This window comes from Cibotium barometz, chromosome 17, assembly GCF_041138505.1.
Source record: "Cibotium barometz isolate CiBa-2024 chromosome 17, ASM4113850v1, whole genome shotgun sequence".
Taxonomy (NCBI): domain Eukaryota; kingdom Viridiplantae; phylum Streptophyta; class Polypodiopsida; order Cyatheales; family Cibotiaceae; genus Cibotium; species Cibotium barometz.
Genome location: NC_141062.1, coordinates 50,482,001 through 50,508,290, shown reverse-complemented (window position 1 = coordinate 50,508,290; position 26,290 = coordinate 50,482,001). Strand labels below are relative to the sequence as shown.

Genomic DNA, 26,290 nt, shown 5'->3' with positions numbered 1-26,290 from the left:
CCCCTATGGTTCACCTTGAGAAAGGAAGGCTGAAATTAGAGTTTTCATTCAAAAGACCAAAAGTTACAACAAATAAAACAACTGTTTTGCTGAATTTGAGCCGTTGGGAGTATGTAGGAGAGTAATTACGGTCTGGAAACACGCTTGGAAGCTTGGAAAACACTTTAGCACACTTGGATTGGATATGGAGTAGGGAAGGAGAAGGTGCAGAAAATACAGCCATACAGCCTCTTGAAAGGGACGCCAACTTCTAGAGAGAGGAGAGGAGAGAGATGATGAGATGTCCACCCTGGGTGTCAGGCAAAGAGGGAAAGTGAGTTGGGATCCAAGCATAGATTGACACATGGCTGGTTGCTCTCTTTGAACAAAGGAGATAAGATATGAGAAACCGTGGACATTGAGCATTGTCCACCTCAAGACATCAGTATGTTTGCACACACAGGGCTGGTCATAATTTATAAGTGAGTTTTGGTCGCCCAGAACTTAATAAAGTGAGTGCACACTCACTTATAAATTAATGCTAAATCCTAAGGCTCAATTATGACCAATACTTACCACTTGTCACATGCCACATAACCATGTCAGCAGACAGTTCACAAGCGGGTGTTCCCTTACCCGGAACTACACATTGGTCAAGCAAGCATGAAAATGGCATGCAAATTCAATTTGCATGCAAGCACATAAACACGCTACGCAAATTGACCCGTTCATGAGACAATACCAAAATAGACGTGTTCCAAGCAAGTACACGAGGTACCAAACCCAATGAAATACCAATCCTCCAAGCATTTTCGTGCAGGACATAGAGACATGTCCCAATGGATAGCCAAATCCATAGTATCATATGGCTAGTATCAATCCCCTACATAACAGCCATGGATACCAATCCAATGTATACACATAATGAGAAAGCAAGGGTGGACCAGTTAGGTGGCCAATTGGTAACATCCCCTCCCCCCAGCTTCTAGACAGTTGTTTGCAACTGAAAAGCATCCAAATACATATAAAGCAGGTACATGCAATCTCTAAAGAACTCTTCATCTACCCATTTAGCATCAATGAGAAGACAGTTCTTGAACTTCACAAGATAACGCCTGACAAGTTTGCTTCTAGCAAGCTTGCGTTTCTTGTGATACAAAATCTATTATGGCTGCAAAATCTCCTCAAGCTCATCCACTTCTGGTGGATCCTCAATAATCGGTTCATTGGGCTCTGGCCCTACATACTTGCGAAGGAGGCTCACATGAAAAGCATTGTGTATATGCCAATGACTAGGCAATGCCAACCAGAAAACCACTTCATCGATCTTCTTGATCACTCGAAAAGGCCCATAATACCTCGTTGCAAGTTTAGGGCATGCACATTCTTTGCCAGGCCTCTTGCTAAGTCTTGCTTTCTCAAATTCCAACAATACCCAGTCACTCTCTTTGACATCAAATTGCCTTCTATGTTTATCGGCAACCTTTTTATGTTTGTCTTGTGACCTTGCAATGGCTATCCGCACTTGAGCAAAGGCATATTAATATCCAAGTCTCTTACATATTCATCAACTGCAAATATCTCATCCTTTGTGCGAAGGATGGAGGCAAAACCACCTCACCATAAATAATCTCAAACGGGCCCTTTCCTATAGATGCATCCCCCCTATCGTTGTATACAAATTCCACAAGCGGTAAGTATTTCTCCCAAGAAGACTTTTCATCCGCCACACGGTTGAATTTGCAGCCTCACTTTGCCCATCCGTTTGAGGGTGATAATCTGATGAGAAGTCCAATTTGGTGCCCATATTATCAAACAAGGCCCGCCAAAAGAGACTTGTAGTCCTAGGATCTCTATCCCCTACAATGGGCTTCGGCATTCCATGATGCTTAAACACTTGTGCCAGATATATCTTAACTATATGCTCAGCTTTGATGGTCTTCTTGGCCATTAAGAAGTGCGCTTACTTGCTAAATCCATCCACAATTATCCAAATAGCATCATTACCCTGTTGGGTGCCTGGCAAGTCCATAATGAAATTTATTGCAATACTCTCCCATAGCTGGGTGGGAATAGGCAATAATGGCTAAAGCAACCTGTTGCCTATTGTCTATCAAATTTTACCTTTTGATAGATGATACATGCACGTACATGTGTCTCTTGTCCTTCCACATACCTGGCCAAAAGAAATACAACTCAATTTGTCACCATTTTGGGCATCTCCATAATTCATGTGTGTGGAAGGGCTTTGGATGCCCAAAAGATCAAGAATGTACATGCTTTGGGAATGGGGTATTATCCACTACAGTGGACCAAGTGTCCGTAGCATGGTCCAAGCACTCGAGATGGTTTCTTGGACACAGAAATGGGTTTTGGAGCTCAAGTGTCAAGTGGAAAGTATGTATGGCGAACTCTTGAGGATTTGGGGGAGATCGAGCAATGAAACAAGTTTCTACATGGTGCTTACATGTATTTCCCATGTGGTGAAACACAAAGAGATCATCTCCTAAATTTTAGGAAAAGTTGCTATTTTTAGCAATCTTTGATGGAATTTTCGTTCGCGTCATTACCTCCAAAATTTGACAGAGATCAGTATTGCCAAAGCGCTGATATGAAATTAGCCATCATCTAGGATACTTTTACAACTGAAGATTGTAAAATTTTTGGCCTTTAGATTTGGGACATGTGGCAGATAAGAGGATAAAAGTGTAACAAGTGTCCTCACACTTGTCAATTCAACTCTACACATGGCATTGTAGCATTTTCTTGTTTATTTGAACATAAGAGAGTCAAATCTTGGGCGAGTTTGAGCGTCAAGTAGGTTTTTGGAGGTTGAAAACTATGATTTTCCTCCATTTCTCTTCGTTTCTAAGCCCACCATAGCTATATCCAGCTTGGGAAAGATGATTTTCACTGCTCTACACCATCTTGCACACCCCGGATGGCTGTTTTTCAGTAAAACAATCCTAAAGCTTGCTGAAATTTCTGGTTTTATGCGATATACATGCTGTTATACTAGTTTATGTGCTCATGGATGAGCCACATGGGCTGGTTTACAAGTTTTGGCGCTCATGGATGCAACATACAGGCTGTTATACAGGTTTATGAGCTCATGAATGAGCCACATGGGCTGGTTCACAGGTTTATGAGTTCATGGATGAGCCACATGGGCTGGTTTACAGGTTTATGTGCTCGTGGAAGAGCCATATGGGCTGTCATATAAGTTTATGCACGTATGGAAGAGCCATGTGGGCTGTTATACATGTTTGTGCCCCTATGGAAGGACATGTTGGATAGCCATATTGGATGAAGGACAAGTTTATGATTGTATATGGATAACCCGGCATCTCCCATGGAGAGAGTAAGGCCCTCAAAGCTTGTACATGTTATATTTCCCCTTGGATAATGAAATACTCCAAGGGGAAGGGGAGTCGGCCCATTCCGACCTCTATGTGGTGTTGTGCAACTTTTATTTTCAGCTTTGTGGATTGTTTAATGGCTATGATTAAATGCCGAAATGTTTAATTATGCCCATAGTCGAGCGATGCACACCCACTCCCGCGCTTCCCCAAGCGAGTTACACAATTATGTGTGTAGTAGGCATTAATAGGCATTATGCCTCTATGACCAACATAAGAAGGAGCATGGGACTCATCTAAAACCTTTTGCCTGATGTTAGATACCACACATAGGCAATTATCTTTCATAAGATAACCCTCTTTGATCACATATAAGGCATGTGTATGACCAGCCATCAAATCAGCCCAAATAGTCGCAAAATCATGCATGGGAAGACAAGTCTCCATGAGAGGCAACTGAGATAGCTTCTACATACGGCTTTCGTGACAATCCATCAGCCACTAGATTCTTCTTTCCTAGGGTGTGCAAGATCTGAAAATGAAACATAGAGAGGAAATTGGTCATCCTCGTATACTTCTCTGACAATTTAGTTTGGATAAGAAAATACCTCAAACTCTAATGATCTATCTTCACAGTAGTGAAACCGGTCCTAAGAAGATAATGTTTCCATATGGTTAGTGCATGAATTACAGCCAAAAGCTCTTTCGCATAAATGCAAGTGTTACGACCCTGTGTTTTTCTCTAGATAGAAAACAGGTGGGCACAGGCACGGGATGGACAGTGTGAATGGCATTGGTATGAATTTGAGAAGGGAACTCATGTGTGGCAGCCTAAGTGTGAAGAGGACAAAAGGATTCTGAGTTTATAAGGTTTTAAAGCCTTTGATGATAAAATAATATTATTTTATTTAGAAGCATGCGTTTTGCTTTTAGTTATTGGCTTTTTGAAGAAAAGCGATTTGAATCGCATCCTGGTTATAAAGCGAAGGGTGGCGGAGATTCGTGGTGTGTGGCATGTGGCATGTAGCACTTCTCTCCTTGAGTGGCTGGTTGCCAGAGAGCACAAGCGACTCCCAGGGATTGTGGCAAGAGGCGTTGTACGTAGGCTGGGCTGCAGGAATCGCATCCAGGCACAACAAGCATACGTGGGCTGAGCTGGTGGTATATAGGTCGGCAGGACAAGAAGCACAGGCAAGCAGCGTGGATTTCGGGCGTGGGAGAAAAACGCATTCATAACACGCTGCAGGCTGCGCCTCTCTCACTTCTTGCTTTTGGAGAGACAGTAGGCGTGCAGCTCTGATATCCACCGTAAGAAAGGCAACTTCATAGAACCTGCGCTCTCTCTCTCTCTCATTCCTCAAGGCTCACGAGTCAAGCCATCTTCAACCATGGCATCCTCCTCACGTGCCGGGGCTTCTCGTAGAAGGACAACGGGATGGACATGGTGGGAGGAGGTAAATTACACCACATCCGTTCATGGAGGCGGTTCTCGGCCATGGGTATGCAAGCTTTGCCCATACCGACGAACGGGTGGCGCCGACAAAGTGCGAGCCCACCTCTTGCATGAGAGTGGGCATGAGGTGAGGTTTTGCACGAATGTCACGCCCGAGAAGAGACGGGAACTTCTTGACAAGCTTAGCGTCTACGAAGCGGTCGAAGCGACAAGAAGGACACCATGAGTGGCCGTGGATCCCGCGACAATGGGGAGAGGAACTCAAGCCTCTACCATGGAGTCATGTGGTGGATCGGGATCATGCACACCATCACCTTCGCCATCAAGTCGGAATGTTACTCCATCCACGACACCGGCACCCTCCATCTCCACAGCCTCTCAATCATTAAGTGGCCCACGACGACAATCTACACTTGGGGAGAATTGGAACCCCAAGTTGAAGGAGGAGGTGGATATGGCGGTGGCCCGCTTCTGCTTCCACGACCACATTGCCTTTCAAGCGGCTAGGTAAGTGCAATCGATCATTGCCAATTCATCATTCATGTTTTCATCATCCTAGTCCCCTTCTCATTAGTAAATCACTTTCTTGAATAGGTCGGAATACTTCAAGGTAATGGTTAAGAAGATTGGGGAGTATGGCTCAACCTATACGCCCCCCTCATCCGAGAGCTTGCGCACTACATTGCTCGACAAGGAGAAGCGCATTGTAGAGCAAGCGGCCGACAACACAAAGCGGCAATGGGAGAGGAACGGAGTCTCCCTCATTGTGGATGGATGGAGTGACACCCGCAAGAGGAGTATTCACGGCATGGTTGCCTATTCCTGTGGAGAGATGTACTTCATCTCATCTCATGATGCATCCGGCACTGGGAAGAGCGCGGATGTGCTTGCGGCGGAGTGGGCTACCACCATGGAGATCGTTGGTCCCGAGCATGTAGTGGGCTTTGTTGCAGATGGGGAGCCTTCCAATAGGGCGGCGGGAGCTATTCTCCAAAGTATGTATGGACATGTCACGGTGTCCTTTTGTATGGCTCATTGCCTAAACAACCTCCTCAAGGACATCGGGGCATTACCATGGATCAGCCCGCTCATTGAGGAGGCCAACACCATGGTCTCCTTTGTCCTCAACCACCAAAGACTTCGGCATGAGTTCAACAAGAGGTCCTGTCTCTCTCTCCTCAAATATTCCGACACCCGGTTTGCCTACAACTTTCTCATGTTGGGCCGGTTGAAGGATTGTAGTGGTGCTTTGAGGGGGCTTTTCCTTAGCGACGAGTTTGTCGCCATGCAAGAGTCCCATACAAACACTGGCCAAGAGTGTAGGCTACAGGCGGATGACGCCTCTTGGTGGGAGCGTGTGAAGACCACAGATGCTATGGTGAGGCCCATAGTCCATCTGTTGAGGATTGTAGACGCTATGCAGCCATGCATAGGCAAGGTCTACGAGGCCATGGATCGCATGATAGAGAAGTTGAAAGACTTCGTGCCTGACGAAGACAGATACGAGGAGATCCATGCCTTGTGTCTAGGAAGGTGGAATTCCTACTACTCTCCATTGCATGCAGCAGCTTATGTGGTGGACCCAGAATTCCAAGGCAACAAGCAGGAGAGCGACCGGGAGGTGAGCGCTGGATGGAGGATCATCTTGGGTCGTCTTGTGCCTGATGCATCAGTCAGGCGCAAGATCAGGGACCAGCTTTCGATGTACAGGTCATTTCATGGCTCCTATGGCTGTCATGATGCACAGGTTGACCGCTCCAAAATTGGTGCTGCTCTATGGTGGGAGGACTTTGGTTCAGATGGACCGGAGCTGCTGCAGCTTGCCATCCGCATACTTAGCCAGGCCGTCAGCTCCTCTTGCTTGGAGCAACTTTGGAGTACCTACAGCCACACTGCCTCTAGGAAGAGGAACCGACTCGGGGTAGAGCGTGCCAATGACCTTGTCTTCGTCAGCGCGAACTTGCGAATGCTTTGCAAGAGCGTGACCAAGAAGGCAGATTCCTTCACCGAGTGGGAGATGAGTCAACAAGAAGAGCAACGGGAGGATGAGGTGCAGGAGCAGTGTAACTCGCGGCGGTGAGTGCCCGGGGGACTAGGGCCTTTGACACACTTGTTGATACCATCAATGCATATTAAAACACTTAAACATGGCCACAGCCTTAACACAAATCCATCATCACTTTGCATAAAACATAAAGCTGGACAAAACATCCACAAATGCTAAAAATGGAGCTTGCACGTGTGACACCGCATAGAGGCCGGAATGGGCCGACCCCCCCCCTTGGAGTATTTTATTTCCCAAGGAGAATAATATCATGTACAAGCTTTGAGGGCCTTACTCTCCCCACGGGAGATGCCGGATTATCCCTATACAAATGCCATAACACAGCCCACCACAAGGCTACCAAGCCGGAACATAGGCTGTAGAAATGCCAAGCCATCAATATAATCCATATACCTCCGTGTGGGTACTGATTTTTCCCCAAAAAACCACGGGTCTTCATGCAATAGAGCTGGTACAGCAAGTACAACTCTCCATTCAGCCGGCACAGCAGGTACAATGGTTGGTACAAGTACAATGGCTGGTACAGCTGGTACGATGGCTGGTACAGCAGGTACAGAGGCTGGTACAGCAAGTACACTGACTAGTACAGTACGTACGATGGCTGGTATAGCAGGTACAGAGGCTGGTACAGTCGGTACGATGGCTGGTACAGCAGGTACAGCAAGTACAAATGCTGGTGCAACAAGTACAATGGCTAGAAATCATAATAGATGATTAAATACCCTTGCCTTCAGTATTTCTTCGCGATGGAAGCCTCCAAGACAGTCCCCAACAGCCGGTATTCTTCATGGGCAGCCTTCAAGAGAAAGAGAGTAGCCATCATTAGGGCAGCCTGTAACGGTGATAGAGGCTAGTGTGCAGCAAGAGAGCCTCCATTAATGAAGAGAGAGGGCTCCAATTTATAGATTTGGGCCTCCCATGAGCTAAAATGGCAAGAGAAGGCTACAATGACAAGTGGAGAGCCACACAATAGCTGAAGTGACAAGTGTGAGGCCACTTGTCTCACTTTGATCCATTTTCTAACAAGTGTCAGGCCACTTGTCTCACTTTGGTCCACCTCCTTGCCACATGTCCCAATCTAAGAGATGGGTCCTTCCATAAACTTTATCTCTAAAAATATCCCAACTGGTAGACATTCTATCATAGGCACTTTGCCAACTCTTGGTATCTGCTCAATTCCAGATGTAATGACGCGAACAGAATTTCCATCACAGTCGGGCCAAAAATAGCAACTCTCCTAAATTTCAGGAGTGTGGTCCTTTGTATTCTAGGATAATCCCCCATTCCCAAAGCTTGTACTTTCCAAATATTTAAACATCCTGGAGTCCACCAGACCCCTTTCAGACTGGGAAATGTCCAGGCTGGTGACATCCTCCCCAGCTTCTTAAAAGTTGTCCGCAACTTTAAGCTTCAAGCCATATATTCAAGATATAATCATGTCCCATCGATTGGGCGAGACGAGACAGTCTCAAAAATCCAATATAACTGAAGAATCCATGTCCCAAAGAAATGGGCGAGACTAAATAAGTCTCCATAATACCAATATGAAAATCATGTCCCAAGATAAATGGGTGAGACAAAAAACAGTCCCATAAGTCCAGATATCATAATCATGTCCCAAGTAAATGGGCGAGACAAATCAGTCCCATAAGTCCAGATATCATAATCCATGTCCCAAGTAAATGGGCGAGACAAAACAGTCCCATAAGTCCAGATATCATAATCCTTGTCCCAAGTAAATGGGCGAGACAAATCAGTCCCATAAGTCCAAATATCATAATCCATGTCCCAAGTAAATGGGCGAGACAAATCAATCCCATAAGTCCAGATATCATAATCCATGTCCCAAGTAAATGGGCGAGACAAAATAAGTCTCCTGCCAACAAGACATCGGTCCACATGACCCTTGGCATAGACATAAGTCCCGTCATGTCCACTTTACCACTTGCACTCCGTGTTGGTACTCTGACCACACACCTTGGATGAGAGGTGGGCTCAAGTAACAAGATAAAACAATCACTCGCAGGCATAGATAACCTGGAGTTCCATAAGCATTTCTGCTACTTGAAAATATTCCACCTGCCATCATAACACACCATGTGTGCATGGCTGGAATCCACACGGGCACCGCCCGAAAGTCCACAAATGTCCTGCCATGTCATTGGACTCATATGCATCCACACGGGCACCGCCCGAAAGTCCACAAATGTCCTTGGACTCATATGCATCCACTCATATGATCCATACACATGCCCAGGTATAATACATACATGCATCCGCATGTTTCTAGGCCTGACACGCATCCGCATGTCCCTAGAATATAGGGGTTTGTGACATTCCCCCCGGCTTCTAATCAGTTGACCGCAACTGAAAAGTCTCCAGATAGGCCTCATCCACTCTGTGCTAACCACACACCTTGGAGTAGAGGTGGACTTTATCCATAAAAGCATCATATCCATGAGATATCCAAAGATTTCTTCTCTATAAACTCGGACAGATTCGTCCATAGAAATTACCTGTTAAGCCCAATATCTATATAAATCTCGTCCAAGAAAGAAATCTCCATAAATATAATCCATCCCAATAAAGGAAGCCATGAAAAGAATTCATCCCATTAAAGGGAGCCATAAACAATGTTTCCCTGAAACCATCTCAAGGCAAACAACAACACCTTTCTCCTTGCATAGCTATACAAGGGTCAGTGAACATCAAAAACACTTCATAGTAAATAGCAAATGCACCAACTTTGCAAACTCAAAGTATACTTAGCTGTTCTTTGCCAGGTTGGTCATGAAGCCAAAAGAAATATCTCCTCACCATATCCTTAAGATATCCCGAGATATATCTCCATATAGCTTGCCTGTAAGCTTGATAATATAATCCACAATATCCATATGGAAAGAGTACTAAACGTGTGCACATAAAGCCAACTCCATACTTCCAAGATAAATTTTGTGAATTCATAAATCCTTAGACCAAGCTGTCTATTGCTCATGCTCTCGCTTCATAGGCTTTGAAGTGGCTGGCCATGCTTAATAGCAATGATGGTAAGTGTGGTCCCCACTCGAGATCTTTTCTCTTCCTTATTGATAGAAGGAAGCCTCCGCTTCCAAGAAAGCCTATGCTCTGATACCAATGTAACTCGCGGCGGTGAGTGCCCGGGGGACTAGGGCCTTTGACACACTTGTTGATACCATCAATGCATATTAAAACACTTAAACATGGCCACAGCCTTAACACATATCCATCATCACTTTGCATAAAACATAAAGCTGGACAAAACATCCACAAATGCTGAAAATGGAGCTTGCACGTGTGACACCGCATAGAGGCCGGAATGGGCCGACCCCCCCCCTTGGAGTATTTTATTTCCCAAGGAGAATAATATCATGTACAAGCTTTGAGGGCCTTACTCTCCCCACGGGAGATGCCGGATTATCCCTATACAAATGCCATAACACAGCCCAACACAAGGCTACCAAGCCGGAGCATAGGCTGTAGAAATGCCGAGCCATCAATATAATCCATATACCTCCGTGTGGGTACTGATTCTTCCCCAAAAAACCACGGGTCTTCATGCAATAGAGCTGGTACAGCAAGTACAACTCTCCATTCAGCCGGTACAGCAGGTACAATGGTTGGTACAACAAGTACAATGGCTGGTACAGCTGGTACGATGGCTGGTACAGCAAGTACAGAGACTGGTACAACAAGTACAATGACTAGTACAGCAGGTACGATGGGTGGTATAGCAGGTACAGAGGCTGGTACAGTCGGTACGATGGCTGGTACAGCAGGTACAACAAGTACAAATGCTGGTGCAACAAGTACAATGGCTAGAAATCATAATAGATGATTAAATACCCTTGCCTTCAGTATTTCTTCGCGATGGAAGCCTCCAAGACAGTCCCCAACAGCCGGTATTCTTCATGGGCAGCCTTCAAGAGAAAGAGAGTAGCCATCATTAGGGCAGCCTGTAACGGTGATAGAGGCTAGTGTGCAGCAAGAGAGCCTCCATTAATGAAGAGAGAGGGCTCCAATTTATAGATTTGGGCCTCCCATGAGCTAAAATGGCAAGAGAAGGCTACAATGACAAGTGGAGAGCCACACAATAGCTGAAGTGACAAGTGTGAGGCCACTTGTCTCACTTTGATCCATTTTCTAACAAGTGTCAGGCCACTTGTCTCACTTTGGTCCACCTCCTTGCCACATGTCCCAATCTAAGAGATGGGTCCTTCCATAAACTTTATCTCTAAAAATATCCCAACTGGTAGACATTCTGTCATAGGCACTTTGCCAACTCTTGGTATCTGCTCAATTCCAGATGTAATGATGCGAACAGAATTTCCATCACAGTCGGGCCAAAAATAGCAACTCTCCTAAATTTTAGGAGTGTGGTCCTTTGTATTCTAGGATAATCCCCCATTCCCAAAGCTTGTACTTTCCAAATATTTAAACATCCTGGAGTCCACCAGACCCCTTTCAGACTGGGAAATGTCCAGGCTGGTGACATCCTCCCCAGCTTCTTAAAAGTTGTCCGCAACTTTAAGCTTCAAGCCATATATTCAAGATATAATCATGTCCCATCGATTGGGCGAGACGAGACAGTCTCAAAAATCCAATATAACTGAAGAATCCATGTCCCAAAGAAATGGGCGAGACTAAATAAGTCTCCATAATACCAATATGAAAATCATGTCCCAAGATAAATGGGTGAGACAAAAAACAGTCCCATAAGTCCAGATATCATAATCATGTCCCAAGTAAATGGGCGAGACAAATCAGTCCCATAAGTCCAGATATCATAATCCATGTCCCAAGTAAATGGGCGAGACAAAACAGTCCCATAAGTCCAGATATCATAATCCATGTCCCAAGTAAATGGGCGAGACAAATCAGTACCATAAGTCCAGATATCATAATCCATGTCCCAAGTAAATGGGCGAGACAAAATAAGTCTCCTGCCAACAAGACATCGATCCACATGACCCTTGGCATAGACATAAGTCCTGTCATGTCCACTTTACCACTTGCACTCCGTGTTGGTACTCTGACCACACACCTTGGATGAGAGGTGGGCTCAAGTAACAAGATAAAACAATCACTCGCAGGCATAGATAACCTGGAGTTCCATAAGCATTTCTGCTACTTGAAAATATTCCGCCTGCCATCATAACACACCATGTGTGCATGGCTGGAATCCACACGGGCACCGCCCGAAAGCCCACAAATGTCCTGCCATGTCCTTGGACTCATATGCATCCACTCATATGATCCATACACATGCCCAGGTATAATACATACATGCATCCGCATGTTTCTAGGCCTGACACGCATCCGCATGTCCCTAGAATATAGGGGTTTGTGACAAGCAACATGCCAGTGAGGATGAGACTGAGGATGAGCTTGATGCTTCTTTGGCAGCCGCACAAGCTACCCATGACCATGAGGCGAGCACTTCACGTGGATGATCATTCATGGATCATGATTCATGGGCCTTACTACTTAGCTCTAGCCTCTAGCCTCTAGCCTCTAGTCTTCAGCACTTTTTAAGTTTTTTGTCATTGACTCATTTGAGTCCGTCCTTGTATTCTGCCTCCTTAAGGCTTAGTCCTGACTCTTGAGTCATGACTCATTTTGTATCTACTTAATTATTAATATGACTCAAAATCTTACCATTTCAGTGTAAATTTGTGCTCATTTTGATGTACTTCCAAAGTAGAATAAGTGCAGAGTAGAAAAATTTATATAAAAAAAAGTATTTTTGAGTGCCGTTCCCTCCCCCGTCCCCGTTCCCTACTTATGGCCGTCCCCCGTCCCGTCCCCGTCACCGTCCCCCGTCCCTTGTGACTATGTGGCCAGTACAACCAGTACAGTGGCTGGTACAAGAGGTACAGTGACTGGTACAGCATGTATGGTGGCTGGTACAATAAGTACATTAAGTACAAATGCTGGTACCACATGTACAGTGACTAGTACAACAAGTACAGCGGCTGGTACAACAAGTACAAAAGCTGATACAACAGATACAAAGTGTGGTACAACAAGTACAACAAGTATAAGGATTGGTACATCCAATACAATGGCTGGTACAGCAGGTACAAAGGCTGGTACAACAAGTACAATGGCTAGAAATCATAATAAATGATTAAATACCCTTGCCTCCAGTATTTCTTAATGGAAGCCTCCAAAACAGTCCCCAACAGTCGGTATTCTTCATGGGCAGCCTTCAAGAGAGAGAGAGAGAGAGTAGCCATCATTAGGGCAGCCTTCAACGGTGGTAGAGGCTAGTGTGCAGCAAGAGAGCCTCTCTTAATGAAGAGAGAAGGCTCCAATTTATAGATTTGGGCCTCCCATGAGCTAAAATGGCAAGAGAAGGCTACAATGACAAGTGGAAAGCCACACAATAGCTCAAGTGACAAGTGTGAGGCCACTTGTCTCACTTTGATCCACTTTCTAACAAGTGTCAAGCCACTTGTCTCACTTTGGTCCACTTTCTTGCCACATGTCCCAATCTAAGAGATGAGTCCTTCCATAAACTTTATCTCTAAAAATATCCCAAGTGGTAGACATTCTGTCATAGGCACTTTGCCAACTCTTGGTATCTGCTCAATTCCAGATGTAATGACACGAACAAAATTTCCATCGGAGTCGGGCCAGAAATAGCAACTCTCCTAAATTTTAGGAGTGTGGTCTTTTGTATTCTAGGATAATCCCCCATTCCCAAAGCTTGTACTTTCCAATTATTTAGACATCCTGGAGTCCACCAAACCCCTTTCATACTGGAAAATATCCAGGCTGGTGACAAAAAGCTTCTTTTGGCCTGGACTAAAAAAGGATGTACTTAATCATGTACATCAATGCCTGATATGTCAGAAAGTCAAAGCAGAGAGAGTAAAAATGCCTGGAAAGTTACATCCATTAGACATCCCCCAGATGAAGTGGGAATGTATCAGTATGGATTTTATTATTGGACTACCTTCAGTGCAAAATCAGGTTACAACTCCATCTTCATAGTAGTTGACAGACTAACCAAAGTTGCCCATCTGATTCCAGTAAAAGAAACCTACACTACAGTGCATGTGGCCAGAGTGTTCCTCAAGGAAATCTTCAGATTGCATGGCCTACCCAGGAGAATAGTAAGTGGTCGAGATCCCAAATTCACGTCAAGATTCTGGACTGCACTCTTCGAAGCAGTAGGAACTTTCTTGGATCTCAACACAGCTTACCAACCCAAGACCGATGGTCAAACAGAACAGGTGAACCAAGTAATCGAAGATATACTTCGGTCATGCTGTGGTGGCAGGGAACCCAAGAAGTGACTAAACTATCTACACCTAGTCAAATTCGCCTACAATGCTTCTTATCACCGAAGTATGGGGATGAGCTCTTTCAAAGCTCTGTATGGACAAGACTGCTTAACACCATTAACTTGGTCCGACCCATTGATTAGGGTCGAGATGTCCAGACAGATGCTTGACGACATGGGACAGCAGATGCAGTCAATCCGCAAGAATATAAAAGCTGCCCAGGATAGACAGAAGCAGTATGCAGATAAGAAGAGGTTAGACGGAAAATTCGAAGAAGCAGATATGGTATTCATTCGAGTACGGCCCAAGAGAAGTTCTCTATCTCTTGGGAAGTACAAGAAGTTATCTCCCAGATACTATGGGTCATATCTGATTACAAAGAAAGTAGGTAACTTAGCCTATGAACTTCTTATGCCTCCTCATCTCAAAGTACATAATGTATTTCATGTCAGCCTACTTAAGAAGTATGTACCGAGCCCGAATCATGTGCTTAATGATGAACTCTTAACTTCTTCAACCCAAGGACACATGAAACTCCAACCTGAAAAAATCCTTGATGTTCGAGAGAAGGTTCTCAAGAACAGAATTCTGAGAGAATTATTAGTCAAATGGAAGTTCTATCCTTTTCAAAAAGCCACCTGGGACAAAAAAGCCGAACTGATGCGAGATTACTCCCAGTTTGCGAGATAAAGACATCTCGCTTTTTCAAGTGGGAGAGGATGTAATATTCCTCCCCAACCCCTCAAGATGTCCAGTTTCTTCCCCTGTAATCAATCCCCTTTTCAGAATAATAAGAGATCTTGTTTCTACCTGTTTTGACCTAGAGAGAGAAAATGTTCTAGAGATAGATAATTCAATTTTTAGATATCTTTGGATGGAAAAATATCTCTTCTCATTAAAATAAATTTTCCCGAAACGGAAGTTTATAAAGAAATTCCTAAGGTGCATTAAAAATAAATTATAATGTGCACAAAAGACCTTAGCCTAAGGATCAAGATTTTCTTAAAATTTTGCATTAAGGTTCTTATAGACCAATAAGATTAATCCAAATGTAGAGAAGAGATGAATTGAAAAATAAAAGAAAACCCCTCCAAACATGAGTAGATGCTCACATAAGATGAAGAGTGGACTAAGGACCAAAAAAACGAGTCAAAAACTAAATTTTGACACCTCAGAGTGGAGATCTCTCCTCATGAAGTAGACGCTTTTTCTCATCATTACTCCTAATTTTTAATCAATAAAATGAGATATTTTTATCTCTCCTCTCCTGTTCAAAACTAGATCCAAAAAGTAAACTGAACTGACCCAAAAATGATCAAAAATTGATCAAAGTGATCTGAAAATTTTTAGAATCAGTTTGCTTGATTTGAAGCTCACTATTTCCTATAAATAGAAGCCTCCCCCTTTGTAAAAACTTAATGGTATTTATGCACTGTTACTCTACTCCTGTCCTGAGCCATCTACATTGAATTTCTTAATAATTCAATTGTTTTTTGCCTAATCCTCTCCAAAGTGAATTGGTGGCCACTCTTGCTTCAAACAAGAGTAGAACCCTCAATCCCTCAAGCCAAAGCAGAGCTTACAAGCTCCATGTAAGTTAATTTTTTTACTTATTTATAAATTTTAAATCTATAATTTTCTTGATTTTTATGTTTTACAGTTGATTGAATTAAATTCAAATGCTATGCCTTTGAGGAAAAAGCCACCTCCTTCTCTTCTTTGCATTCCAGCCTTTCTTAATCCTAGAAAGATTAACTAAGAGATTAATTAAACTCTTCTTATTGTTTACTCTTGAATTTAAAAAATTATGTAGATTAGAGTTTTATGAATCTAATTTGGATTAATTTAAGTTAAATAAAGAATAATAAAAATGAGAAATGATCAGCCATACAAAAGAGGTTATGACAAAAAAAATTAAAATTTTATGAAAAAGAAAGTTATTTTTATGTTATTCCAAAAGAGTAATTCCCATCATTTTTTTGCATCTAAAAGAAATATTCTAATTACTCCATGTATATATTCACTTATGAATATGCATGGATATCATTGATATTAATTATTAAAGTTGATTTCTATGCATACAAAGATGCAAAATAAAAAATTTTATTATAAAAGTGTTATTCTCATTAAACTTGATTTTTATGCATAGAAAGATACAATAAAAAAAATTATTACAGAAGTATTATTCTTATTAAAATTAATTTTAATTTTTATACATAAATAGATGCATAAAGAAATTCTTTTTAGTTTAAAAGTGTTATTTTATTAAATTTAATTTTATGCATAAGAGGATTTTTTTATAAAAGTGTTATTCCCATTGAAGTTGATTTTTAGGCATAAATAGATGCATAAAGAATTTTTATATCAAAATTAGAATTCTCTTAAATTCTATGTTTAAATTCTATGAGTATTTGATAAATGACTCTAAAAGAAATTTCTACCGTTTTATATTCACACGGATTATAAAAAGAAAATTCAAAAAATCTATCGAGATCGAAATATTCAGATAAATGATTAATTTATTGCTCATTGAAATTCATAACTAATTTAGAAATCAGTTCAATGAATATTCAAAGAAAGAAATTCAGTAAAATAGTAACTGAATTATCAAACCTTTTCGAGAAAGATAGTTCAAAAAAAAATCTTATCCGACTCGAATCTTGAATCAGACTATCACCAAAACCAAACTCTTTTGTCAGTTTTGAGGAAAGAAGATGTTACCAGTTTAGAAAAATACACTCAAAACTCTCGCCAAATCTGAAACTAAGTTTGAGACCCTTCGAATTGATATGTGGATCAAGGTTATAGAATTCGAGGAATTCTGGTATGAAATTCAAAATTCCGATCAAGAAGTTTTGGAGATACTAAAATACTCCTTGTATTCAAAAGAAAATCAAACTGAAAACTTACATAGAAACCCTGTTTTCTTAAAGGACTGTCTTACGCCAGAATGCTAGAGGAAGCATTTGATATATGTTTTTCTAAGGGAAGTTCGATTGCAACAACTGGCGGGGAGTATTCTCAAAGGACGGCTCACGCGACAAAGCCTGCCCAGGTCTTGATCAGCCTCGCTATGGTTGAAAAATGGTGTGCTTCCGGTATGATGGGCGAGGGCCAACGAAGCGGTCCCTGAGTGAAGTACCAGGACACCTAAGGAGGATCCTAGAGGGTTCTAACCAGGCGATGTACGGGCTCGTGGTGCTTAGGACATCCATGCGTATGTCGTGAAAGATATGTATGATTACTGGATCTTGTTTGCTGACCAGTGGGTCTCAACGAAGAGTCCAGAGTGATACTGTTTTTTAAGAAACAAGGGACTGGATGAAAATTTTGAGTTATGATATCTGTAACCAACAACTGTTTGTCAATGGATTATTTTATATGTTAAAGTAACAAGGAGTGTGTGCGTATCTCTATTCGAAAGCAAAAGTTAAGAAAGGCATTCAATTATGGGTAGGTGAGTAATTGTTTGTTTTTACCGACTCCACTAGTTGGGTGGTGGCTAACCCATGGACCGAATGGAGTTAGGCTGGAATCAGTGGAGTTTTAATAATTAAATTGAAATAATAGGAATACGCTTAGAATTCGAGTAGTTAAATAAAACCCTGAAGAATTTCTCAAATGAGTAGATCAATAGCTATGCCTGATTTCGGTTAAGAAAAAAGCGTTGATTTCCTCATATGATTAGATTAACGGCTGTGCCTGATTTCGCTAAGGAAAAAGCGTTGATTTCTTCAAATTAAGTCAGTGATAGTTTTCCTTCTATCTGGTTTAATCAGGTGAAGGATAGTTTAATCTCTTGAACGCCTTAGAAAATTCGTTAAGAAAATCAAAAAGGTGGAATCGTTCCCGTTTTTCGAGCAAGGAAAATTTTCCTGGTTTCGGTTTCGGAATGACCACCAGATTATTCTCGTGTCCGGACTTTCGAGGGCGAGGCCCCGAGTGGGAAACCCTGCCCCGCGCAAGAGGAAGCTACTTCCGCTGCTAACAACCGGGAATCCGATGCGCGGAGGGGACAGAGGGGTCTCACATTTCACAAATAGGAAGATGACAATATCATTGAGACAAAGCCTTCCACACGCGAGGCCAGCTATTGTGTTGATGCTGGGCTTTTTAAAGTCCAAAATATGTGTTGTGCTTCCAATTGTGTGTGTGAACTGATCTTGTGTGTACTTTACACTGGGATCTCATAACTGGCCTATGAAACTAGAGCCATGTGATTTTATCCTTGACCAAGAGGAGAACCTTTGTACATATGAAAGGTACATGTACTTCATTGAAAATTAATCAAGCATTTGAATCATTTTTGTGCCTATTGTTTGGAGTCATTTTCTTTCTTTCTCGAGTCATGTTCTTTCTTTCTCTCATTTATCTACCTTTGCTCTTCAATGCCATAACCATGTTTGAGTTCAAGCGTTCATAGCTCTTCACATTAATTCCATTAATTACTTGTGCGCTGATTTGAGAGAGAGAGAAGAGAGAGAGAGAGAGAGAGAGAGAGAGAGTGTACGATCTTGACAGCAACCACATTCGTACCATCAACCATACAACCAATTATAGCAGATGTACGGGTTGTACAATTAGCTGAACCAGTTGTACAGCCGACTTTCTAGCAACAAATCCCATGTGGATTATCATGTGTAGAGACACAAGTAGAAAGATACACAGATTATACAACCTACAGCCGAATACATGGCCAGTAGCCAGGCTGCCATAGCAATTGTCTGGCTGCAGTCGATTGGCTGCCAGCAGGCTAACACACCATCTTAATGGCTGTGTCGAGTAGTAGCACAACAGGTATGATCAGCACTGAGCAGCGAAGGCCAAAAACAGCAGTTGTACAGCCAATCACAGCACTTGCCACATCAGTAATATGACTTGTACAGTCAGCATCTCCACAACACCTTGTCATCATCAGTACCTCTTAGTGCTGTACGGACAGCAGGTCTACAACATCATCACATATTCGGACAGGTCAGGCTGTACACTCTGTATGGGTTTTTGTGTGGACTACTGCATGGGGTATAGACAGCAATCAGGATTGCCACATCAGCAATACAGAATAGCTAGTTCTGCAATGCGAGTTTTTCAGAGGAGGACGTGTGGACAGCCGTGTAAGGGTTGCATAGTTGCTGACATCGTCATCAGTCACATAAGGATGTAGCAACCGAGTTTTCACAAGTGTGTGAACCAGCCATGTGCAATATGAGCAAACTTTTGGGGAGCATTGTAGAGTGAAACGGGCTGCTGGGCAGCATGGACATTGTCAAGTTTTAACCACATATCTGGGGTATAAGGGCAATGTGGGAAGCTCATGGTTCGGCAAGCGCAGATGCATGGACAGAGAAGCGACAGATACATGGCTGCATGGACAAAAAGTGGGCAAGTCCATAGACAAGAAAGTACACACAAACATGGGAGATGTATAGCCTGAGAGGCTTTCTTTTTTTCCGGGGTTGAATTCTTGCTCATTAGTAGGCAATGTTCCTCCTCCTCCAATGATTAACCCACTAGGAGCAGGGAGAAATCAAGGTTCCCCGAAGACCACAACAAAGGACCTTGGTGTCCATCAACTGAGGCCAGTGGGATTTGAACTAGAGACCCCCCATTCGCTTGTGAAGCCACAGACATGTATGGCCAAGAGGCTGTAAGTTGATCAGCTGGATTTCTTGCCCAACAGGGGTTGAGGTCATCATGCCAACGGCTACAGGCTGAAGGGCGTGACTCAATTACGTCCCCCTTTGCAGAGTTAACTTGTTGGATTGGAAAAGCTGGTGCTCCAGGTGGGTTTCATTACGCATTTGATGCAGATACATCAGATCTGTACACACAGCAATGCCAAACGTGTCAAAAGTTGTTTCGTACAGCTATGACAAGTGCATTAGATCTATCTGTACAGCTGTGCCAAATCTCTCCATAGAGCAGTCAGATGTGTTGGCTGTACAAGACCACACAATTTTCATACGAAGAGCAATGTTCTGGCCGTTCGGATTAGTCTGTACGCACCTGTTCACTGATCATTGAACTGAGGAAAAGCAGCATGCTCGAGCACTCTCGCATTTTGGCAAGGGGACAAGTGAGTAGTAATTGACAGCTGGCTCTTATCTATCAGACGAAAAGCATGAAGCAAAAAGGTAATAATGATGAATTTCACTAACCTTATCATGCAAAAAAACCTTCCTTCTGGCATAGGCATTGAATCCCATGCAATCTCCATGCTTAGAAATCAGTTTGCACGTTCACACATGACCCACAACCATGACTCGACCACAATGAAGAGCTCTTCGCACATGCACAAACACAGATCTCCCGTTTTGCCAAGCATTGTATTAAATGCCCATTTCACACACCTTTATCCCAAACTAGCCAGATAAGAGATGTCCAATCCAATCTCAATTCAACAGATTAGACATCCATCACTGCGTCTCCTATTGATGAAATCAAACAAGAAGAAATGCCACATACTGTCCCTACTGGTGCCAAATATGCTTTATTTAGATTACACCATCTACTTGACACTGACTGTACAATTTACCTATTAAACACACTGTAAACACAGAATAGCCCAACACTGACACTCTCACCTGCGTACAGGAGAGATGCTTTTACTGCGACTCCCCCCCAGACTGACACTCCGACTCCGGGTAAGGCTGCGGCTACGGCTGCGGGTATGGCTGCGGCTGCGGCTATAGCTTCTCCTTCCTCCATTGCCTTTATCTTCCTTCACCTACAACCCGCAAACACAAACATGAGTATTAGTCATGCTTTCTAAGCTCCCATGACAAGCAGAAAAATTTGTGGCAGTTCCATCGGAAGATTGATACCCTTATATATCCTCGAGAAAAAGGGTTCCTGAATTCCGAATCATCAAGCTTCCGGATCTACATGAAATGTCAAGAAGGGGTCAAAAAAAAACTATGACTTGTAAGGGAGAGGACCCAAAAATAAGCAGCTTCTTACTGCATATTTCATATCATCATAGTTTGTGTAGTCCACTATGCCCACAAGCCCTGCACAAAAGACAGAACAACAATTGACAATGTTTCCATGCCACGTACAAGACAAGTAAGCACTCCCTCTTTGGGGCCTTTATAGACGTAACCATCGCCCGTGAAAAGGGGAGATTTCACCTCACCTGCCCATCCCTTTGGTTGGGGTTCGGGGGGGGGGGGGGAGGGAGGGGGGGGTGGGTTGAGATTGGGGTGGCCTGTTCAACCCCTGCCCCCATTCAACAAGCAAAGGATCTAACCCTAACTATACAAAGAAAAATTGTTATAGACGTGCATGATTAAGGTCATTTACCTCTTCCATCTCGAAAGACTTGAGCAAAACAAACATCACCAGCACGTCGCATGTGATCCTACAAAACCCAAAAAAAAAAAAGTAAACAAAGGCCATTCTCACACCATTCTGGCCACTGATGAAGATATGGTTCCAGCAGCAAACCTTAAGGTCTTGCCAAGATGCTGAGGATGGCAAACCGGTCACAACAACTGCCATAAATATCAAGCTGAATAAATTGATAGGCATCACGTTGATGAAAAGTTTAGAAAACAACTTGAACTACACATATCTAGACCAAAACAAAAAGATATACAGAAAACTAAGGAGAGCATACCCCTATATTCAGAACGCCTTGAGACACCGCCCACCCGTCCACCAGAACTACTGTAGCTACTGTGACGATCAGCAGAAGAAGATGGACCTCGACCGCCATGGGCAAGTTCGACCTGCACAAAATAAACCAAATGAATGAAACGCCTTTCAAAGATGGCCAAATGTAGCAAGGGCAATGCTTTGGAAAGAAAAAGGTCTAAAACACTTGACGATGCCCATCCCTTAAGGCTCGTCACTCCCTTACTTCACAAAGTGTGAGTCTCGAGCATTACTTGATGCTCAAGAGGGGGGTTCCTCCACTCCTTTCTCACAGACACACTCAGATGGGATCTAGGAGTCGCATGGTGATCTCTTTATAGTTCACCCGAGGTATTGAGGGTTAACCCTTACCCTAATTTTCAAGATTGTCAGATTGCGTCATCACGAAGAGATCTTTGAGAGGAGCAACTTTGTCTCTTACAGCATCTTCAAATTCGAAGTGGTGTGAGAGACTTTTCGCATAAAAAGTCAATAAAGTTGCTTTTCGGTTGCTTTTTAAAAGCAAGTTACTTTTTAAAAGTGCTTTTTAAAAGCAAAACTTGCTTTAAAGCAAGCCTAAGCCAGCTCTACATAAGTGAGGCATGGGGGAGGGCTCTAGTCATAACCTCAGCCACCACTTCTCTTGTGTAGGAGCAATCTAGCTTCCCCTATCTACATTCTCTCTCTCAGGTTTAAGTGATTAAAACTGTTTTTAAGCACTTGTGTGTGGGAAAGTTTTTGTCTACCGCCCATCAGTTTTATTGAAGGCCGGTTTCATAGGGAGATTTAGAACGGCTACCATAGAAGATATGCTAAAAAACCAAACATGCCCAAAGACAAATGAAGCACAACCTTAGACGGCTGGAAACTATGCACAAGAAAGAAGAGGAAGCAAAGGATGGGGCAAAAGTGGAAAGGAAAAGCAATAAAGGAAGGGAAAAGTGCTCAGGAAAGAAACTTTGAGAGGCAAATGCAGCAAAGAAAATCCGGGGAAAGACAACCAAGCTAAGATGGGCGAGGGAGGTAACCAAAAGAGGGATGTGCAAGACAGGGAGAAGCGCATGAAACAGCACGCATGCAAAGAGCTAGAAAGGTTCTCTGGATCTCCCTAGAACCAATCCTAGAACTATCTGACAAGAAACCACATAGGAGCAAAGCTTAAGGCTCACCTCCCAGCCATAGAGTCCTCTCGACACTCACCCAAGCTGAAGGCCATAGCTACATCCTTGGAGAAGCTCCCCCACATTAAGACCTAGCGTCCCATACCACAAGGCCACACCAAACAAGTGTCGTCTCACGCAGTGAACATCCCTGATGGACCATGATCAACGATGTCAGACCAGACAATCGTAATGACTTATGAGCCACTGGGCTTCATAATTAGCCCCAATGCTTTTATAAGCTTTTACCCCTATAATTACTTATAGTTGTGCCTCCGCTTATAAGCCTCTTCCCACATTAGGAATATCTCCCCACTAGGCGCCCCATGTCCAGCCTCGAGCTTGGCCCCAGGCTAGTGTGCACCTGTCCTGTACGTAACATACTTCCCCCTTTAAGGACCATTGATGTACTCAACAATGCAAACAAGGTTGAGATTGCTCAAAAACTCCCATGTAGCCTCTCTCTCATATCTTCCCCTCCACTTAACAAGTATTCATCAAAACCGCTTCAAGTTCTCAAGGAATATACATGGTTCATTCTTCCTGAACTGAACTGATTCCTCGATAGGAACCATCATATCACAATCACCTAATCGTGCTTTCAGTCTACTGACATGAAAGACAGGTTGAACTGCTCTCTCTCGAGAAAGTTCTATGCGGTACGCAACATCACTAATCTTCCTTTCGATCCTAAACGGATTGCAAAACCTAGAAGACAACTTGTAATGTTCCCACATGCGCATAGTACTAGAATCCTTACTACTTAGGTATCCTCAAGTACACTAAAGTACCAACGTCAAAGTCCCTCGGAGACCTTTTTTGGTTAGCGCAAGTCTGAGCTCAATCTTGAACCGTCATTACACTCTCCCTAGAAAGGTTAAGCATTTCCTACATATCTTGCAAGCAATCTCTCGCTTGCCAATCTTGGATTTTATTCAATCCTTTAGCAATTGGTGATTGAGGTTGAAAACTATACATAAGCATAGAAGGACTTACGCCTATTGCCAAATGCTTATTACTGATGTACAGGAATTTAAGATGGTGGAGGATATCGTTCCCACTCCGATTGCCATTTTGAAACAAAGGCCCGTAGCATATGTTCAATTTGACCATCACTCTCCGGATGATCTAAGAAAGACATACTTAACTTAGTTTCTAATTTAGCAAATACCGCTTGCCAAAATCTTGTAGTAAACTTAGGGTCATGGTCACTCACTATCTCTCTCCTCAAGTAAACCATAAAGCCTGTTTAATTGTTAAGCAAAGTGAGCAGCCGATTCATGACTCTTTATTGTAGACAGTGTTGGGAGAAACCTCGCCTTCTTTGTCAGTCTATCCACGACTACCCCGTTAGCATCATGTCCCTGATTCGTTCGAGGTAACCCAACAATAAAATCCATTGAGGTACTTCGCCATTTGGTTTTTGGTATCTGTAGAGGATGAAGTAAACCACTATGTAAGGCAACCAGCACTCGTTACACTTCTTCACGTAATCCTCTACATAGGACCACATATGTGGCCAATAGAGATATCTCTTGACTAACGCAAGAGTTCTATGAATGCCTGGGCACGCTACACATGAACATCATGATACTCGAAGAGAATTCTACTTCGCAGATCACACATTACCGCCATCAACTAGATCCCTTGTGTGATTCATGCCGAGGAGATAACATCCAATTTTACCTTCTCCCTATCTTGGAAGACCCATGGCTTCCTAGCCATGCCCACGACCACCACATCCACCATTTCTGTTCGCATCAGATCCAAGCTCTGATACCAATGTAAGGTCTCCCTAGACCCAACACTAGAGCTATGTGACAAGAAACCATGTACGAGCGGCGCTTAAGGCTCACCCCCCAGCCATAGAGTCCGAAGCTCTCCCCCGAGTTGAAGGCCATAGCTACATCCTTGAAGAAGCTCCTCCACATCAAGACCCGGTGTCCCATACCAAGCCACACCCTACAAGTGTCATGGCAGTGAACATCCCTAATGATGTCAGACCAAACAATTGTAATAACTTATGAGCCTAGGTTTCACTTATAGGCCATTGGGCTTTATAATTGGCCCCAATGCTTTAATAAGCTTTTAACCTTACAATTACTTATAACTACGTCTCCACTTGTAAGCCTCTTCTCACGTTAGGGATATCTCACTACCAGGCATCCCATGTCTGGCCTCTAGCTTGACCCCAAGCTAGTGTGTGCCTAGATGTAACAGGTTTGCAGGCACGACAAATGCGGGAACACCGAACGTAACTCGTTCACAAATACTTACACAAAATAAGCTCAAACTCAGCCCTCACGAGGCCTTTGCTACACCGATGGCTTCTCCTTCAGCTAAATTTCTCATACTCATATTTGTGTCGAGCTATATTTGGAATACATGTGGCTAAAACATCTACCATGAGAAGATGAAATAATATACAAGCTAGCCTTCCAAACACTACTCTTGATAAGAACTAAACATGGTGACCCCTACATACATGAAAAGTTGTGCGCACGGCCTGCATAATTACATTTAAAAGCATAAGGCCCTAGATAATACCCTTATATGATAGCCGTCAAAATTGTAGCCATCACGCCCTCTAATAGCATCTTCTGCATCTCGAGCATCCTCAAACTGCACATGTTGAACCAACATAAAGAAATACATTGAGATATTATTTGACACAAACCTCCTCCTACATGTAAAACTACGGTGGAAAGACAACAAAATGACCCCTCAAAAGTTATCGTTTGTTGCTTTACCTCAATGAAGCAATATCCCGGAGGACGAGGAGGCAGCTTCAAGTCAATGTCGACAATGGGCCCATACTACCTCCACAAAAATGAAAGGTACATCAACAACACATGCGTAAGCATAGATGCATGCATGCATGCATATAAGCTTCATAGATGCATGCATGCGTGCATATAAGCTTCTCACTTTGGGCTTAATGCAAACCCAAAATAAGACATCCAATTGCCAACCTAGACAAAATGATTTGTATGCAAAGTGATGACTTGCCAAGAACAAGGATCAATAGGCAACAACCTTGTAAAACAGATCCTCAATCTCTCGCTCGCGAACGTCTCCAGGAAGGTTACCGACATAAATTGTACGACTCGAGCGGCTGCTCATGGTTATACTTGCAGGACCAGCCTCCAATTCCAAGAATTAAACTACACACAAAAACTTGACAATGTGAGCATGATGGAAAAACCTTTTAACATAACTATGTTCTAGAACCACACCAGATATTGACACTCCACATTTTCATGCAACCAAGCACCCCCTGAAAACAGCATGTCAAAGGGTCTTGCATTCATCTTTGGCTGGGGATTGGA

At 43.1% G+C, this 26,290-nt stretch overlaps 1 protein-coding gene across 5 annotated transcripts in view; it reads right to left on the bottom strand.

The window, feature by feature from the left end:
• Positions 1–26,290, bottom strand: part of LOC147630143 (serine/arginine-rich splicing factor SR30-like) — a 34,841-nt gene that overhangs the window by 7,157 nt on the left and 1,394 nt on the right. For 3 of the 5 annotated variants that reach the window (XR_015267790.1, XM_086811763.1, XM_086811764.1), the window contains 9 exons: positions 25,998–26,125; positions 25,712–25,777; positions 25,509–25,583; positions 21,785–21,896; positions 21,613–21,659; positions 21,469–21,526; positions 21,127–21,176; positions 20,991–21,047; positions 20,751–20,893 (listed from right to left, as the gene is read on the bottom strand). Coding sequence is in view for 4 of the 5 variants with exons in the window: in XM_086811763.1 (XP_086667889.1) it covers positions 20,751–20,893; positions 20,991–21,047; positions 21,127–21,176; positions 21,469–21,526; positions 21,613–21,659; positions 21,785–21,896; positions 25,509–25,583; positions 25,712–25,777; positions 25,998–26,084 (695 nt within the window). In the remaining variant the exon portion in view is untranslated. Of the gene's footprint in view, positions 1–20,750; positions 20,894–20,990; positions 21,048–21,126; positions 21,177–21,468; positions 21,527–21,612; positions 21,660–21,784; positions 21,897–25,508; positions 25,584–25,711; positions 25,778–25,994; positions 26,126–26,290 lie in introns of all 5 variants that reach the window. The other 2 variants (XM_086811761.1, XM_086811762.1) reach the window with 1 other exon arrangement.